This window comes from Penicillium canescens, assembly GCF_028828765.1.
Source record: "Penicillium canescens strain IBT 15451 chromosome Unknown utg000003l_segment0_segment0, whole genome shotgun sequence".
Taxonomy (NCBI): domain Eukaryota; kingdom Fungi; phylum Ascomycota; class Eurotiomycetes; order Eurotiales; family Aspergillaceae; genus Penicillium; species Penicillium canescens.
Window position 1 is genome coordinate 4143595 of NW_026703965.1, and position 17843 is coordinate 4161437.

The following is a 17843-nucleotide window of genomic DNA, read 5'->3' on the forward strand; positions in this document are numbered from 1 at the left end:
AACTCGAGGCTAAACGCCCGAGATGAGATCACAAGATATTCCCAAAGAGGAAACAGAGCCTGATTCGAAAAGATTGCGGAATCAGTCCATTCCTGTAGATCCTTCCAATCCCATAAATCCCGTAATAACTAGACGGCCAGTCATTAGGGCGCTTTCCGTGTATCCAAACACAGGTTGAGACTATCCTGTTAGAGTGATATATGGAAAAGCTTGGCTTCCATGCCAGTGCTGCTACTCTACCTCAATTTTCGCACGGTGCAGCCGCCTCGCTACCTACTTAATCCTTTGCTTAGAATGACCTGTTAAACCAAGACGAGTTTCTATTACTGTAATTTTGTAACAAAAAAAAAATCGATAGCCCACTGTAAATTACGCGAAATAATCATACAGTTGTCTGTCCGCGCACTGCCTTCCTACGTGCGCACTGCCTTCCTCGCTACGTACGCACTTTCCGTTATTCGCACCCTTGTTCTATGACGTCTCGCCACGTAACATGCAGCGTCCACCTTTGCTCTCTAGGTGTTATTATTGTCCAGGGATAAGCACAATACTAATTACTAAGATCAGTCCAATAGCTAGACCAATATCCCAATATCTTACTCCCAGCGTATCAGGTGCGGACGACGGTGGATCATTCAGTCAGAATTTTTGGATTCTGATTGACACAGCAGCGTCTCAATTACCCCCATGTGCTCTTACTCTAGCGCCCATGACAGCGGCGTCTCTCCGCTGAGGTCCTTAGATTCTGGGTCGACGCCTTCCATCGCAAGTAGCAACTTGGTCACTATTTCATGCCCTTTCCCTGCCGCTAACGAGAGTGGTTTCCGTCCATCGTAATCTTTGGCGTCGGGGTCAACACCATCTGCTGCGAATAAGAGCTTCACCACCGTATCATGTCCGTTGCCTGCCGCCCATGATAGTGGTGTCTCCCCTTTAGAGTTTCTGGGATCTGGGTCGACATCTATCGCTAATAGTAGCGTGACCACTGCTTCCTGTCCGTTGCCAGCTGCCAATGATAGCGGCGTTTCTCCGAAAAGTTCTTTGATATTGAGTCGACGCCCTCGGTGGAAAGCAGCAGCTTGACCACCATCGCGTGTCCCCTCCATGCCGCCAATGACAATTGGGTCTATCCTCTAGAGCATTTGGAGTCAGGATCGACGCCCTCTGTCGCGAGGAGTAGCTTGACCACTGCCTCATGTTCATTCCATGCTGCCAATGATAGCGGTGTCCAATTGTTTTCTGACCGACATTGAACATTGGCTCCTTCGGCCAGCGATCTTCTGGCTGTCGGCTCTTGGCCGCGTGTTGCAGCCCACAAAAGTGTTGAACTTGCGTGGTGTTTCACATTATACCTATAAAGATAGCGGTCGAGGTTATTGTACAGTACCACCATACTTGGTTTTATAGCTTCCCATTGCGAGCCTTAAAACACGAATAGGCCTTATATGAATGTGCGACCCTATTAGTTGAATAGCAGCGAACCAGGCAAAGGTTTGCTTTCACGGTTGCGAAACGGTAGCTATGCCTCCAAGTCGCCTTTTCTGTAAGATCTCTACGTAATGGTCCCACGTTGTTAAGATGGTAGCACGGATTCATGGATTCACAGCATAACTGCAGTCAACGTCGACGTGTCAAGTCAATCAGGGAGTTTATTTGACTCTGACACGGACGTTAACTACCGGAGATGTTCCTTCGTTGGAGTGACTGATGATAACGGTTCGGTGACGTCAATCCCGGCAATTTCCGCCTTCGCCTCATGTTTCGGCTGTTAAATAGTGGGTGTTTCGACGCAAGAAAAGTTGTTTTTTTTTTTTTTTTTTTTTCGGGTTTGAAGAATTTTCTCGTCTGTTGATATAATGGCCCAGCATCGATCACAGGTTAGAGCCAAGCGCACAGCCGAAAATACCGAGGCTTGGATCTTTGGAAGTGGAACTGAATCCTTAGCGTCAGCGCTATATTTGATTAAAGACGCCAAGATACATCCGTCCAAAATCCACATTATAGACAAGCACCTGTTCTCTGAGCGCATCCCACACCACGCTGGTAGTTCCTCGGGCGGATACGATCAATTTGCCGAATGCTTGCCCGTTCCGGCAGGCTTACCAATGGAAAGGCTTCTCGCAATGCTTCCCTCAGCCCAGTTGCAAGGGCCATCCCTTTTGGACGACATAAAAAGAGCTGAAGAAAGTCGGATCTCTGCGAAGAAAAATGTTCGAACCTGCTTTCTCGCCCTTGCCAAAGGCTCAGTGAGTCACGTACCAACCGATTCACTACATTTGAATCACAAGCAGCGAATGGCTTTGATACACATTCTATTCAAGCGCGAAAAATATTTATTGCACAGACAAGTCCAGGAGCTTTTCTCAGAAAGCTTTTTCAGATGTCCCTTCTGGGCAATTTGGTCCGCTCAGTACGTATCCACGCTATCCTGCATTGCTTACCTACACCATTTCTAACATTCATCAGATTTGGCTTTCAACCATGGCACAGTGCGGCAGAGTTCAGGCGCTCCTTACGCCAATATCTGCCTCAGTTTCACAGTTTAAGTATTCTAAGCTGCCTCGACATCACAGGCTATTATCAATATGAGTCTTTGTACCTGCCGGTATACTTTTATCTTCAAAGCCGTGGTGTTGATTTTCGGTTTGGTGTCGAAGTCAAGGATATGGAAGTGACCAACGACAACGCCGAACAAGGAGTTACTGGATTTAATCTCGTCCAAGGCAACCTGGAACTGCGCAAGCAACTAGGGGAGAACGATATCGTCATTATTAATCTTGGATCCACTATCTCGGGTTCAGCCGTTGGCACAAATGATTCTGCGCCAGTGTGGCAATCACTCAATGCGGACGATGTGTTAGATCAAAATTGGTCGGTATGGTTGGACCTGGGAAATAAGCACACGCGCTTTGGCAATCCGTATAACTTTTGCACACGCCAGTCAGAATCTATGTTGATATCCTTCACCATCACGACACAAGATGTTGTGTTCTACGATGATCTCATATCACTTTCCAATTGCACATCTGAAGCCGGAGCATTCTTATTTCTCGATGACAGTAATTGGAAGATCAACCTCTGCATACCCGCTCAACCGGTTTTTGCTGCGCAGCCGCAAGATGTCCGCGTTCTTTGGGGTTTTGCGCGTTTTCCGGGAGTCGAAGGCAATTACGTGAAGAGGACAATGCTCCACTGTTCAGGTGCGGATATAACGACTGAGGTATTGGGACACCTCAATCTTCACTATAACTCGCCGTTAGCACACACTGTCACCATTCCCCGTGCGATGCCCCGGATGAGTTCATTGTTTCTGACCAGGGCATTAGGCGACCGTCCATCAATTACGCCGGTCTCCAATGTTGGTTTGGTGGGGCCTTTTACAGAATTTCCGCGTTATACATGCGCAGACGTCAGTTACGGCATCCGCACTGCCCAAATGGCGGTCTATAAGTTAATGGGCATGGAAGGAGACGTGAATGATTCTTTGAAATCAAAAACCTCGGTTATCAAGAAAATTCTGTTTTGGAGATAGCATTGGTGCATCAGCTGCGTCACTGACATACCAAGAGATCGATGTATGGAAAATGATTTATAAAGATTCCCGTATGCTTAGCACAGACGCATTCTAAGAGTTCAGGTCCTGTTGTGGGAAACTACAAGGTTATATTGTGCTTGACTTTCTTCAAAATTTGATTGATTGGTTATTTCTTGTCGTCGCACCTTCTTTAAGGTAAGACTTTCAAGTCTTCGCATGTGGCACTCTCACTAGAATAAAGATGTAGAACTTCTCTTCTAGGTTTGCAGGGAGACTCACAACCGCATGGAGGCAATCAACTTCCAATTCACTTGATTGTAAGTCGGTCCAAATCCACGGAAATATACCGACTAACATGGCATTTCTGACCATCTAACACAAAACTGCTTCTTTGATCGGCTGGCATTGGTGACATAGTGGTCCTGGTGGGAATCTCATTCTCACATGCACTTTCTAGCTTGTCAGTCCACAACGTAATTACAGTATAGATGTTCAGTACCCTGGAAATCCAGTAGGTCAAAGGGAAGAACTTATCAGGTGCCTCGAACCGACGGCCTGCTCGACTTTGCGAAGCAAGTGACATGTGTTGTGGAACAAATTGCTGGGGGGAGAGGGCGAATTTATAGGTTTCTCGGCTCCTGTCGCGTACGTGCTCTTTTATGGAGCAAACGTTCAAGGACACACCACGCTATCCTACGTGAGGTCTGTTGCAATTCATGCCTTCGTTCTACCGCAACTATTTACAACGAAATTTCTGGTGTCATGTTAGATGCCCACCGAGAAAAAAATGCTAGAGTCTAGTTGAGAATGAGTCAAAGTGAGTCGGTTAAGAAATGTTGGTTGTCTGAGCTGTGTGTGGTTCTGTCTGTCTAGGCTGCAAGAAGCGTCAGGCTGCGGTCGTGCGGGCGCGGGTATTCAACCGGTCAACCCGTTGAGGCTTGGTCGTCCTGGTTGACGGGAGTCAACTTTTGAACTTGTGATCATGGTTGAGATAGATACCTGGTTTTTACAGTTTTCTTTTTCGGTCCTCTAGATTTTACTCTATTTACGTTTGTATTTCAGAGCTCTCCAACGAATGTGGAAAATGCGTTGTGACTGAATATATATCTCCTGGACCGTTCATCACCAGTAAGCCACTAATATGAGGCACATTCACGAACCATCAACACCACGAGATTGATCACCAGCACCGTCATTAAACGGACTGCTAACAGAGTGCTGAGATTGGAAAGCTGACTGCGCTGATTGACTTTCATGGTGAAAATCAGACTGAGTACCTAGCCACCGGTGTCTTCTAGTCTATAAAAACCTCCAAGAATTAGTGGACTTGCTATTGCCCAGATACTCGACTTTCCCCTGTGATCAAGATGGATGCCCCTAACAGCACCCCAGACCAGGAAAAAGAAGGGGAACAACAGCCCAGTGCATTGCCAATCGTTTCTGAAAAAGAGAATTCGCAGGAGGCTTCTGATCATGTCCCTCCACAGGTAAGTAAAGCGGCTCAGCTTCCAATGCTGTTGCTGACCATCGCAGCTCTCTCTTTCGCCACAGGAAGCAGAAACAAGACATACCTTGGCGGCCGAGCCATTCTAACCTATTCTGAAGGTGCTAGCAGACCTCGAACGCGACGATCCCAAGTCCGCCTTTCCCGCGGCTCGACTTGTCGGACTGTATCGACGCCTATGGGAATCGTGCGTGTCCAAACACATCGATGGTCAGAACCTAGAGCAGAGCAATCAGATCTTGAAGGAGGCTAGCAGACACCTGACTAAAGAGAGGGATGGACTTCAGCTGCGCCACGACAAGCAGCTGTCTCGGCTGCGCTTCTTTGAGCAGGCACTGGAATCGTCTCGGGGTCGACTGACTAGGATCCTCGATGACTGGGATCACCCTTGCAAACTCAATCTACCAGGGTTCTTGGACAACGCAACAGAAGAGTGAAGCATTGCATGTTCATATTTGTTCTATGTCTTACTTTACTTGGAGATAATACGACAGAGTCGTAATTGAAAGAGAATTACCGCATGGAAAGCATTCCATAACTTTTGCAAGTATTTACAATAAGATGGGCATGAATAGCCGTCGTGGAATGCGGTAGAGGCTCCATACTAGGCCATAGGGTCATGCGGAAGCTAATGGCTATTGCAGTTTCTGAAGAGAATATGATGAGCTAAATAAATCAGTGTAGAGTTTGTAAGAACATACAGGGAATGTACTGTAACCTTGAGGATGAGCATTCTCAACAGACACGGGCAGGGTAATGGATGATAAAGCACGGTCGGAGTCACTGGCGATAATAATTTCACCAAATGACGCCTAGTTTAAAAATAGAAATAAACAGATGCTCTGCAGGCTATATAAGGGGACACAGCGGAAGAACAGTTCTTTTCGTCTGCTTGGTTTTTTGAGGGCAGAATACCAGCGAGGTTTGGGAGGGCTGGTAAATGGGGCGAGCCTACCACCCACGAAATGGCACCGCCCTTATTTTATCCCGGCTGATGTTAGCTTAAATGATCAACATTCGACAAGCGGAGCTATACAGACAAACTCAAGTACTTGCTGGCTCATAAGAACACGATTGTCGTGAGAGTCGAGAGCCATTTAACCACCTTTTCATAGCTCCAGGTATTGTTCTCGTCCAGGACAGATGAATCTAACCCGGAAACATCAACACCCCTGCCCCAGCGGAGTTCAACCCGCTATTTTCCATTAGGAAAAAAAATATAAAAAATAAAAAATAAAAAATAAGACCTCCGCAGGAAGATTCGGCTGGGTAAAGAATGCGGTGCTGTGCCAACCTCACTGATAGGTGATCTTTGTCGATCTTCGCAGTCCGAAGGACATAAAAGCCAAAGCCCTCCTCTACAGGAACATGGATATAACAGGGTGATCCTGCCTTCCAGCATGATAACCTGTACGGCTCTGTCGCTGCTACCTGGCACAATCATCTAGTGGCTTACCGCTACCTCCAGCGATAGGATAGACACCTTTTCGTGGTGCTGGGGATCATTACTAAAACGAGTTATCGTTTCAGGAAGCTAAGATCTGTCCTTGGAAAAGGCATTTGCCTTCACCTGCTAGCTTGATTCTTGTTCAAGTATTTATTGGCTAAGCCAACGTCTGCGATACGGACACGGTTCTAGATACAGTAGATTCGAACTTCATAATAATACTGGATTCATTGCCCCTGGATATTCGGGTGTTTAGGCGTCACGGCGGTGGCCAGCTACAATTTGCCATCAAATGCGACTTGCGCTGTCGGTCTTGTGGAATCCATCGGTGAGTAAGAATCCCAAATATGACCATATAGACCACATTGTCAGGTCAGTCCGGTGGAATGAGTATGTGTATTATAATTCATTTCTCAGAAATGAGTCGACCAGAAATTTCTTTAGTGACCTTCAATTACCAGTCCCGAGCACTTTCATTCCGGAAATCCTACTTTTTCGCTTACCGGCCACTTTGGATATTTCCCGTTTAATCCTGGCAAGACTTTGAGGCTGGTTACTCAGACAGATCAAGCATCCGCCTCGCGTGACCAGTATATCTTTTCTTTTTCAGCTCTATAAAACAGACCGTCGACCAGTCTCATGCCATCCCCTAAGCTAATACGTTCAAACTGCTATCAAATATCGTAATCAGTAAGATAGGGCTTTATTACCATGCTCAATGGTCGGAAAGGAACACGCCTCGCTAGGAAGATGCATGAGACATGGTGGAATTCAAGCTGACCATAGAGATGTCTAAAGCCCTGGTAGTGCCACATAGAGAAGCAGTCTCCACCAGTCAGTGGACCTCGCCAAAACCGTGGGTTGGGTTTCGACCCTTGACCCAAAACCCGCCAAGAACTTTGAATACACGTAATATATACCATATTACAGTACTGTCTGTATTACGTTTGCTATTCCGTAATATACGGGCTCATGGCTTCTTGGCGGGTATAAATTGAGTACATACGACCATAGGGTGTTGAGAACAGGGCTTCTCGTCCGCTCAGCCGTACTTAAGCGACAGATAGTGCACACCTGATTCTCATTGCGCCCTGGGCTTTAGAATGGCGTCGCATTTGATCTTATGGTGAGTGCGGGCGATATATGGGCAGGAAGCCTGGAAACTGAGGTGATAGAAGTGAGAACGGGGTGAGAGCAACGTGACATTACGTAGATCACCCGCTCTCCCACTTTCGCTCAAGCCTTGGCTATACACCTAAGCTCTAGGGCGTCTTTCTGGATTAATGTTCTTGATCTTTAATTCTTGTCAGCCTGTATGGATAATTCTGATTTTCTTGTATGACTCGCGACGGGCAGCGCCGCGCCGACCCAGTCAAGTATTCGGATGCGTTAGTCTGAGATGGGCTAATCATTGGTTATGGTGTAATTAGTCTATATTCCCGGCGTATCGCTTTGATTGCACCTTACAAATAGTTCGACCAGGCCCAGAAAAAAAGGAAAAAAAAAAAAAAAAAAAAAAAAATTCGCGCTAAGTGCTTTTTTAGTGTCTTCGTTCAGCACCAAGTATTCCTATTCTGTTCTATATCTAAAAGACTAGCCTGACTCTCACTTCCATGTATACGCAAGCGGCTTGTCTGCACTTCCACCTCCCCCCAGCCATCCTTAAAACAGCTTGTGCTGGCGAATGAACTCCGACCAGCACTGAAGATTCAGTCCGGGAATCTGGCACGGTCAGCTGATGTACTGTTAGTCGAGGAGAACGGATGGGTTGACCTACATCCTTGGCTTGCACAAACTCTTCGCGTGCGTAGACATTTCCGCAGGATTCGAAAATCAGCAACTGCTCAGTGAAGTCCAATGCAATATCCTCCGACATGCCGTCACGAGTCATGAGCAGCTGCTGAAATTCACTGGCGCTGGAGGTTTGATAGCGAGTGGGAACGTGATAGTCTGATACCGGTATTAGCATGATGAACCACTACCCTACAAGGGTACCTTACAGGAGCCCATCTCAGCGAGCTTTTCGGCCTCGGACAACGCCTGAGCCCAGAAGGCGATGGTCATGGCGAAATAGGTAGAGCCAGCTTCGAGGACCAGATGCACCAGCTTGTCCGTATCACGAATTGCCACATTAGGCAGAACCGTCTGAGGGCTGTGCGGGAACTTGAGAGTGTACGTGCCTTTGGCGTCCTAAATCGCGATTTTGGTGAGTATTCAATTGATATTTTATCGGCAGGATAGCTCACTTTGATGGGCAGGTAGCGCTGAGGATCGGTCAAAGTGTTCTCAAAGTAATTGGGGAAGAGAATGGTAGTCGTCTTTGCCCAGAGGTCCGGTTTCTGGGTCTGGATATACTCAGTAATCAAGCTCTTACCCTTCCAGTGATGCACATTCAGATATTTGCCGTCGGATAAGGCGACGGGGTCTGGCAAAGCGCTCCAGAAGAAGTGCTGCAACGCCGCTATGCCAGCAGCAGCATCCACAATCGCCTTGCCCTGCTCAATCTCTGCTGCAGCAGACTGCTTCTGCCAGAAGTCAGTCAGTGCATAGATCACATCCGCACCAGCAAAGGCCGCAGTCAGAGCTTCTCTGTCACCCTCCAGGTCTGCACGACAGAGTTCAACTCCCTGAGCAGCGAGCTGCTGAGCCTTGGGCTTGGAAGGATCACGGGTGATGGCCCGGATATGATATAGATGCGGGTGCTTCAAGAGCTCCGTAACCACAGATCCGCCCTATAAACACAAGGTCAGCGACCTGCACCGCCCCAATGACGTGCGGATGTGGGAGGACTTGCCTGAGAGCCAGTGGCACCGATCACCACGACATTTCTCCTGGTAACCGTCATTGTCTTTGCAATTTAGTTTAGCCTTGGAGGGGTTGCTGTGAGGGGATTAATTCAACTACGGGATACGCGACGCTGGAGACTTATATAGGGCAGTATATGAGAACCCCAAGGGACGCTATATGCAATTGTTACCGCTGAGTCAGCGGTAGGCGTGCAAATGATCGACATAAACCTGATGCTAATCCGATGCTCCGGACTCTTCGCCTGAATCCAACTGGGCCATGGAGCCAATAGGTCAAAGGTCCCAGCGGATTCGGCCCGCCGACTTTAACGAATAACGACAATAGATCCCTGTCGATTATCAAGCTGAAGAGCTCGGTGTATCTCGGCAGTTTATCTCCTGCCGACGGTGACGGTGATTAGCTTCGACGAGCTGCGTTGGTGGAGCTTTGGCGGCGAATCATGCCGCTACCATGTTCGCCTCTCTGTTCCGAGGCTTGTTTGGTTCAGCTCTACCTTTGTTCTAATTTCCCTCGGTCCCGATCGGTAGATGCGGAACCCGAGACTCATTGACGTAGTGTGGGTCTTCCCCTGTGGAACCGGTATCTATTACAATATAAATTCGGACATTTCGGACGGCAAGAGTTGACTACACTAATGACTGCTCGAGTTCGAGGATTGTGAAATTGCTGAATTTGCGTATTTGACATATTTCAAGATGGGCCGTGTTGTTCTTGTCACCGGGGCTAATCGAGGTGAGCGGGAACTCTCCTCCCACCGTGGTACGCCATGTGGCTGACTCAACTTGTAGGCATCGGAAGAGGACTCGTGGCACATTATCTTGCTCGGCCAGACATGACTGTCATTGGTGCTGCTCGGGATGTGTCCTCTGCGAATGCGAAGGAGCTCAATGAGCTGTCAAAGGGCGAAGGCTCCCACCTGATCCTAGTGCCGCTGAGTGCGGACAGCCCAATGGGTGCGACAGAAGCTGTATTGGAAATCCAGAAGCAGCATCTTGTTGGGCATATTGACATCGTCATTGCCAATGCCGGTATTTGTAACCACTACGGACCGGTAGAAGAAATGACCGACTCCGACGTGCTGTCTCACTTTGAAGTGAATACTCTGGGACCGCTTAGACTGTTCCGAGCTATTGCACCGTTGCTGCGGAAAGCCAGCGTTCCCAAGTTTGCTTATATCTCTACGGCCCTGGCGAGCATTCATATGATCGAACAGATTCCCTCGTTGACCGCTGCTTATGGAATGTCAAAAGTGGCTGGAAACTATCTGGTAAAGAAGATGGATGCGGAGAATAAGGACTTGATCACTTTGTCCATTGATCCAGGGTATTTTTGTCTTCGTATTTCCATTTCTAAGGAGACAAGAAATGCTGACGACGAAATTCTCGTTTCTCGATGAATAGAATGGTACAAACAGACATGGGCAGTCGTGCGGCACAAGCCAATGGGCTAGAGAAGGCCCCGATGACCCTCCAGGAAACCGTTCAGGGGATCACCCATCAGGTATGCAGGAATTTGGCTACCAGGATTAGCTGCAGGTTGCTGACGTCGTTGCAGATTGAGGTAGCGACGAAGTCGACTACGTCTGGTCAATTTGTGAAATATAACGGGGAGAAGGTCTATTGGTAAACGAGGGGTTAGGAACATAAGATCCCTATATAGCTGGAGTTTATATATTGCTTTCATGCAACATATTACACGGCATGGACTTCGTTCTTCATATCTCATACCTACAGAGGAGGATTTTTCCCCAGTACCCTACCCCTCGAAAGATTGAACTGGTAGATTAAGCAGCAAGGCGGAGAATCTTTGGGACTCTCATTTCTAATGGTCTAAACATATCTTCAGTGCATCATAATATAAATACATGTCAACATACTTGGATGATCACAAGGTGAATCACTAGACTAGATATTAGGCACGAAGTGAACGCTATAATCATTTAATAGAAGACGTTTCTGTCCCATGTTGCACTATCCTTGGAACATAGTTGGGAACAAATCCAGTTGTACAATAGCATGCGCCATTTCAAGGGATCCATACATCAACTTCAAACTCCACGAGATGCTCGGGAAAAGGCAGGCTTTCAATTCCCACCATGGTGAATAACGGCTGGTGGCGGGGACACCACTTCTTGATGTAGTGAACCATATTTTCCCGTGCCACTTCACGCGTTTCGGACAATCCTACAAAGAACGCACGTAGCTTGACCACGTAATCCCATCCAGAATCAACCTCCTTAATCGCATGACCTTCTTTGATGAGAGTGTGGATAATCAGATCATCAATGTTTTTGAAGGCCTGCGCAATTTGCTCCTCGATTTTGGGAGAGGTTTCCCTAGTCAAAGGATTAATGCCCGCTTAGGAATATAATTAGCCCTAGGTCCTCAGACACGGCGCCGGTAAACTGCTTACTCTGCCCGGTGACGACTAGCCGATTGCCGATCAGGCATGCATCGCTAAACCCGTATTTCTCGCGGCAGTCTACTCCAAAGCCAGGAAGCGCGTGGTACCTCAAGGAAGCCATGTTGCAGGTTGCAAAGTTGTAGAATTCTACATTTCAAAGATGAGCGACCGGCATACCAGGTATAAATATACCGTAATTGTTCTGTAAGACGCGGGTTGCCCGCTTTGTCAGCGGAAATGGTTGTTATATACTGCCACAAGCGGAGCATGTCTCCATCACCTAGTTCCACTGGGAGCGCCAGGACCCGCATAATCCATGGTCTCATCCCGTTGCCACTTTCGGGCCAAACGAAGAAGAAGTGAATCTGTAGCGATGAGTCATTGATGATGTGCATAAAAATATCTTAAAAAATGAGTAAAGGAAATTTAATGGTCTCAGGTCACTTTATCTACGTCAGCCGATTATCTCGGTTAAAAAGCCTCTTCAACTGTTAGCTTTGCTCCCGCTTTACCTTGCGTTGAACAACCTACTGCGTGCAATCATGGAGCATATCAAGCAATCATTCGCTAGAGCGTGGCATCAGAACCGTGCTGCCCTGGGCGCATATGTTACCGCTGGGTATCCGACAGTGGAGGAGACGCCAGATATTTTACTCAGTCTTGAGAGCGGCGGTGCAGGTGCGTATATATCTATATATCATGACGAATGAGTGATTTTATACCATCTGACGCTCTATAAATTAATAGATATGATCGAGCTGGGAATGCCGTTCTCAGACCCTATTGCAGACGGCCCTGTTATCCAAGAGGCCAATGTTATCGCTCTCGCCAATGGTGTCAACTTGTCGGAGTTATTGGACATGGTGCGAGAAGCAAGACGACGGGGATTACGGATACCAGTCCTGCTGATGGGGAACTATAATCCAGTCCTTCGCTACGGCGAGGAGAAGCTGTTGCACGACTGCAAGCAGGCAGGTGTCCAGGGGTTCGTCCTGGTTGACCTCCCCATTGAGGAAGCCGTTCGGTTCAGAAGACTATGTGTCAGCAATGGGTTCGTTTAGGATTGTCTTCCTTTTACATTTATGAGCTAAAGATTATTAGGCTTTCTTACATCCCCCTCATTGCTCCATCTACATCCATCCCTCGCATGAAAGCACTGTGCAGCATAGCCGATTCATTCATCTACGCTGTTTCCAGATTGGGTGTGACAGGTGCCTCCCAGTCACTAAGCGCCAATCTTCCTGAGTTTCTTAGCCGTATCCACAAGTATGCCCGCGGTACGCCAGTTGCTCTCGGCTTTGGCATCAGTACACGAGAACACTTCCTATCCGTGCAAGCCTTGACTGAAGGCTGTATCATTGGCAGCCAGATTATCAATACTATCGGCACTGCGCCACCCGGTCAAGCTGCTCAATGCGTGGAGAAGTACCTATCTGGTATCACCGGGCGCAAGCTCAAGAGGGATGAGAATGGGGCGATTCTACGCGAGGTTACTGTGTTAGAATCTCCCGTACCTGCTGTAATGTGTCTTGCAATGACTTCAGAGGACGCGCGTTTGGATACCACAGATCTCACAGACGGGCAGGGTCCCGTTGCTTCCATGCGTTTTGGTGAATTTGGGGGCCAATACGTGTCAGAATCGTTGATGGGCTGTTTATCTGAATTAGACCAAGAATTTGAAGCGGCACGACACGACCGGGCCTTCTGGGAAGAATACCGCTCTTACTACCCTTATATGGGCCGGCCGAGCAGTCTATATTTTGCTGCACGCCTTACTGAAATGACTGGCGGGGCAAATATTTGGATCAAACGGGAAGATCTCAATCACACCGGGAGCCACAAAATCAACAATGCCCTAGGCCAAATCCTCCTAGCTCGACGATTAGGAAAGAGACGAATCATCGCCGAAACGGGCGCGGGCCAGCACGGCGTGGCCACTGCTACAGTTTGCGCCAAATTTGGAATGGAATGTGTTGTGTACATGGGCGCTGAAGATGTTCGTCGTCAAGCGCTGAATGTGTTCCGGATGAAGCTTCTCGGGGCTAAAGTGGTATCGGCCACATCTGGTAGTCGAACGCTCCGTGATGCTGTGAATGAAGCGTTGCGTGCATGGGTGAAAGATGTCGAAACCACTCATTATATTCTCGGTTCGGTTGTTGGCCCTCACCCTTTCCCTACGATTGTGCGCACTTTCCAGTCCATCATTGGGCAAGAAACGAAAGAACAGATGCGACATGCTATTGGAAAGCTTCCTGACGCCGTTGTAGCCTGCGTCGGAGGAGGGAGCAATGCATCAGGAATGTTTTATCCTTTCCTAGATGAGACAGGTGTCCAGATGTTGGGCGTCGAAGCTGCTGGTGATGGGCTCAATACATCTCGCCATTCAGCGACCCTCTCCGGTGGCAGTAAGGGTGTCCTTCACGGAGTATACACCTACCTACTACAAGATGAATACGGGCAGATTTCGGGGACGCACTCTGTCTCTGCTGGTATGGACTATCCAGCTGTGGGACCTGAACTCAGCTCCTGGAAGGACAGTGGGAGGGCCCGATTCATTGCTGCCACCGATGCCCAAGCCCTGGCTGGATTCCACGCTCTGGCAGAATATGAAGGTATTATTCCTGCGCTTGAGTCATCTCACGCCGTATATGGGGCCATTGAACTCGCCAAGACGATGAAGAAAGACGAACAGAATATTGTTCTCAACCTTAGCGGACGAGGTGACAAGGATGTCAACACTGTTGCTGTGGCCCTGCCTCGTCTGGGACCTGAGATCGGATGGCATTTGCGGTTTTGATATTTGGTGCTGTATTTTGGATTAGTGGGTGTACTAAGTAGAGCTAGACGTGGCTTTGATAGATCTTTCTTCTTCATTTTTTTTTTTTTTTTTTTTTTTTTTTTTTTTTTATAAAAATTAAATTCGACGCTGAAGCTAAAAATGTCAGCCCCCGGCGCCAGAAACAGCTCCCTTTTCACCCGTAACTTCGGACGGCGAGAGACGACTTATAGGAGACTGCTCATTCCAGATATTCTCGGGTTCCAAAATACGGCCGGCAGCTAATTACTCGTTTGTTAAAATCCGGAAGGAACACCTTTCTAGTTATGTGTCGGTCCATGTGAAGGGCTGTAGCAGAGCTGATGGTCTTATTGTTAGAGCAAGAGTCACGACAGTCTTTGAGAATGAAGATAGAATTTTTCTATATTTCCGTAGTGAAAACATGAAGAATCCCTTCTGCCATAGGTGGTACCTATTCTTCGTCGTCCGCAGAAAGATATACCAGGCTATATATAACCGGACTTTGACCTATCAAATTATATCATCTATACTATTTATAATGGAGTCTATTTATCCGAAAGCACATCAGTCGCTCCTTTACATACCAAAGAGGTCGGAATGGAGCCATTCAACAACGGGTGACTCTGAGACCAACTAAATCCCTGACGCTTGACAGAAAGGGTCGGCTCATTCCAATTCTCAAGGTTTGGCCCAAAGTGATGAAAAGGGGCGTTGTGGACATTATCAAAGGATATCGACAGGCAACTACTGTAATGATGCAATCTTTGCTCCCTGGATGAGAAGCCTAGGCACAAATTCGTATATAAAGATTACGCGCAGATTTGAGAGCCGGGATGCGCTTTGAAATATATGCTCTTCGGAAGGAAAGTATACTTACGCTCCGAGAGGTTGCTTATTACCTAATTGGTGATGAAGACCGCGATGCGTCGGTGATGAGGAGAGTCCCATGGTTGCGACGTAATGAGTAACGAACATAAAGGCGGTACATGTTGAATTAGGACTTCTTGGATTACAAAGCCATGTCACGTGAGCTTTTTCGCGATTTCGATACAACTTGAGCACAAATGTTCGCAAGTTCTGTCATAACATCGTCCATATATTGCAATTGAAGCCAGTCGCCGAGAGTTAGCTTTCGCACTGGGATGCGGCGTATCAAAACAGGAACTTGTTCCAACAGTTTCATGTCATTAATGGCCTCTGGATCATGGGGATTGATAAGTATGTTGCAGAAAAGAGTCAGGACAGCAGTGATCGCGTAGAAGAGGGCCACCCTGGTTCGTCAGACAACTGTCAGTTATGAATAGTCGCTGAATATTAAGGGTCGGTACCCATACCACACGCACTCGGGGTGCACGACGTATAACACTTTATGAAGAAAAGACAGTGTTGAACGGCTCGCAGCAGTGGAAAGACTTGTACTGGAAGTGATGTTGTCGAGCCTTGGCCCCGGAATATCGGTTGTGGGATCTTGAAATTTGCTGCTGGCTTGGTGGATTACTGCCACGCAATGATAGTACGCAAGTCTCAACATCACTGCTGACGTGTTCAAGTTGGCGGCCACAGATGTCTCCTGGGAAACGTATAAGGTCGGACGGAGCTCCTCTGGAAGAGATCGCCTCCATTGCTCTAGTGATTCGTCAAGGCTGCGGATGCTTGATAAGAATTCTGATTCGGACTGCCGAAAAGAATGAGCGCTGTATAATCTCTCGTACACCTTCGATTTCAGCAACGAGAGACGGAGGTCCCAGGGAAAAAGTGGAATGGTCTCATCATCTACCTGTGACATATTTCCGCGTAAGTTGATGTTATGTAGCCGCACATAGTCGCAAGGCAGAGTGAGATCGCAATGTGTGTCAAGTATACAGGGCGGTTGACCAATTCTGAGACATAAATCTTTATCGAAAGAGTAACAAAGCCAAAATAGATCCCGCAGGTGGCATCTCAAGTTGCCTTTGTTGTATGTGGATGAAGAAGTGTTCGAGGGCTCGCCGGCATACAACGTATGGGCCCCAAGCGTATACAAAAGACGCGTGGCGATCGATAATGTTGCAGCTGCGGAAAGGAGATCGCCTATGAAGTATTGGTGTTGCACCTAGTAGATTGCTTAATATCCAAGACGAAGTGATGTGAGGGCAGAGTCAGTACCCACCAGCATGATCAATGACTGGAGGCCATCTACCGTTGACTCCTGGATTACTGCCGTCGTGAAGTCGTACACCATCGAGGCATAGGTCTGGCAATCCATACTTCCATGCGTATTATTGTCGAAGCCAAACAATGATATGAGAGAGAGAAACGCATACACGCACGCTTTGGAACTAGCGGAACCTGCGACTTGCAGGGGATTATAGGCGAGGTCCAGTGTTTTCCCGAACATTGACCGGCTAATCACGGGGAAAACGCGACTTGGGAAGGATGAGCTATAGACCTCGATATACCTTTCCACACTCGCTCTGCCCGGAAGTTCAGGGCGCCGAAGAAAAGAGCCATCGGGATTCGTATGCGAATCAGACGGCTTTAGTCCGTGAAGTTCGAGAGAAAATACTTTATCAAAATTGACTTTTTCTCCAAGCTGAGATTCTACCCATCTTCGGCCTTGGTCTGAGAATATATGGTACCCCCGAGGGAGGTGATATTGTTCAAGAATGCATTCCCTGGTCTCAGATACCGTATGGTATCAGAACTTTGGAGAATTGGTTCACCAAGTGGCTTAGATGCACTACGCCTTTTGTCAAGCCTGATACCTCGGAAATGTTTGATAGTTAGCGACATAATCTGGTTACCCGCAGCGATATCTAGTCAAGAGCAAACGAGCCGATTGATTCATGACATTAGGCAGCAGATGGAGCCGAAGAGGAAGACATAGAAAGAGGAAAATCAAACGAAACAAAGCAATCAAGAACCAAAAGACGCATATTCTCGGGTAATGGCCATACCTCGTGTTCATCTGTCCTCGGAGTCGATTGTAGGTGCAAGCGAGATTATGATGCTCGCACCAATTGCACTGAGGGAGAACTGCATCACATTTGATCTACCGAACCCGAGATTGGATGTCAACGATGAGTCTATGGTGTCTAATGGCGTAGACTTATGTGTTGTGCCGGGGCAGAAGGGATATACCTTTTTCATACAGCAAGAGTCGCATGCCCTGCGTCTCGGTTTCCGGTTTCCCTTCCGTGATCGTGGTGGACAGGTGTATTGTTGGCGGTTTTCGTTCATGTCTAGTGAAAAATAAGCAGTACCGTCACATAAAAAAAACAAACAAACAGCAGGGCACTGGAACCCTCAGTAACAGAGATTCGGTGAGGCTGCAGAGTTGTGGTTGAAAATTTGGTTTGTAAAATCGTCA

The 17843-nt window shown here is 47.7% G+C and overlaps 7 protein-coding genes across 7 annotated transcripts; 3 read left to right on the forward strand and 4 right to left on the reverse strand.

Annotated features, from left to right (window-relative positions):
- Window positions 1-695: 695 nt before the first annotated feature.
- N7446_004994 (ankyrin repeat domain-containing protein) lies at window positions 696-1106 on the reverse strand (the record flags this gene model as incomplete). Its single annotated transcript, XM_058513742.1, has 1 exon — window positions 696-1106. The coding sequence occupies one exon, from the start codon at window positions 1104-1106 to the stop codon at window positions 696-698; it is 411 nt and encodes a 136-aa protein (XP_058375071.1).
- Window positions 1107-1835: 729 nt separating this feature from the next.
- On the forward strand, window positions 1836-3532 carry N7446_004995 (oleate hydratase; the record flags this gene model as incomplete). The annotated part of the gene is made up of 2 exons (XM_058513743.1): window positions 1836-2410; window positions 2467-3532. Exons 1-2 carry the CDS (start codon window positions 1857-1859, stop codon window positions 3530-3532), a joined length of 1620 nt encoding a protein of 539 aa, XP_058375072.1. The 5' UTR covers window positions 1836-1856.
- A 4616-nt stretch (window positions 3533-8148) lies between these two features.
- N7446_004996 (NmrA/HSCARG family protein) lies at window positions 8149-9331 on the reverse strand (the record flags this gene model as incomplete). The annotated part of the gene is made up of 5 exons (XM_058513744.1): window positions 8149-8208; window positions 8264-8436; window positions 8487-8676; window positions 8733-9218; window positions 9281-9331. 5 exons carry the CDS (start codon window positions 9329-9331, stop codon window positions 8149-8151), a joined length of 960 nt encoding a protein of 319 aa, XP_058375073.1.
- A 658-nt stretch (window positions 9332-9989) lies between these two features.
- N7446_004997 (SDR family oxidoreductase) lies at window positions 9990-10920 on the forward strand (the record flags this gene model as incomplete). The annotated part of the gene is made up of 4 exons (XM_058513745.1): window positions 9990-10026; window positions 10083-10617; window positions 10695-10794; window positions 10849-10920. The coding sequence occupies 4 exons, from the start codon at window positions 9990-9992 to the stop codon at window positions 10918-10920; spliced, it is 744 nt and encodes a 247-aa protein (XP_058375074.1).
- A 399-nt stretch (window positions 10921-11319) lies between these two features.
- On the reverse strand, window positions 11320-11818 carry N7446_004998 (Endoribonuclease L-PSP/chorismate mutase-like protein; the record flags this gene model as incomplete). The annotated part of the gene is made up of 2 exons (XM_058513746.1): window positions 11320-11651; window positions 11707-11818. The coding sequence occupies 2 exons, from the start codon at window positions 11816-11818 to the stop codon at window positions 11320-11322; spliced, it is 444 nt and encodes a 147-aa protein (XP_058375075.1).
- Window positions 11819-12239: 421 nt separating this feature from the next.
- Window positions 12240-14494, forward strand: N7446_004999 (tryptophan synthase; the record flags this gene model as incomplete). The annotated part of the gene is made up of 3 exons (XM_058513747.1): window positions 12240-12375; window positions 12445-12748; window positions 12799-14494. 3 exons carry the CDS (start codon window positions 12240-12242, stop codon window positions 14492-14494), a joined length of 2136 nt encoding a protein of 711 aa, XP_058375076.1.
- Window positions 14495-15788: 1294 nt separating this feature from the next.
- Window positions 15789-17810, reverse strand: N7446_005000 (fungal specific transcription factor domain-containing protein; the record flags this gene model as incomplete). The annotated part of the gene is made up of 4 exons (XM_058513748.1): window positions 17615-17810; window positions 17431-17525; window positions 16644-17231; window positions 15789-16586 (listed from the first exon to the last, which is right to left on the reverse strand). Exons 3-4 carry the CDS (start codon window positions 16869-16871, stop codon window positions 15789-15791), a joined length of 1026 nt encoding a protein of 341 aa, XP_058375077.1. The 5' UTR covers window positions 16872-17231; window positions 17431-17525; window positions 17615-17810.
- Window positions 17811-17843: the final 33 nt, after the last annotated feature.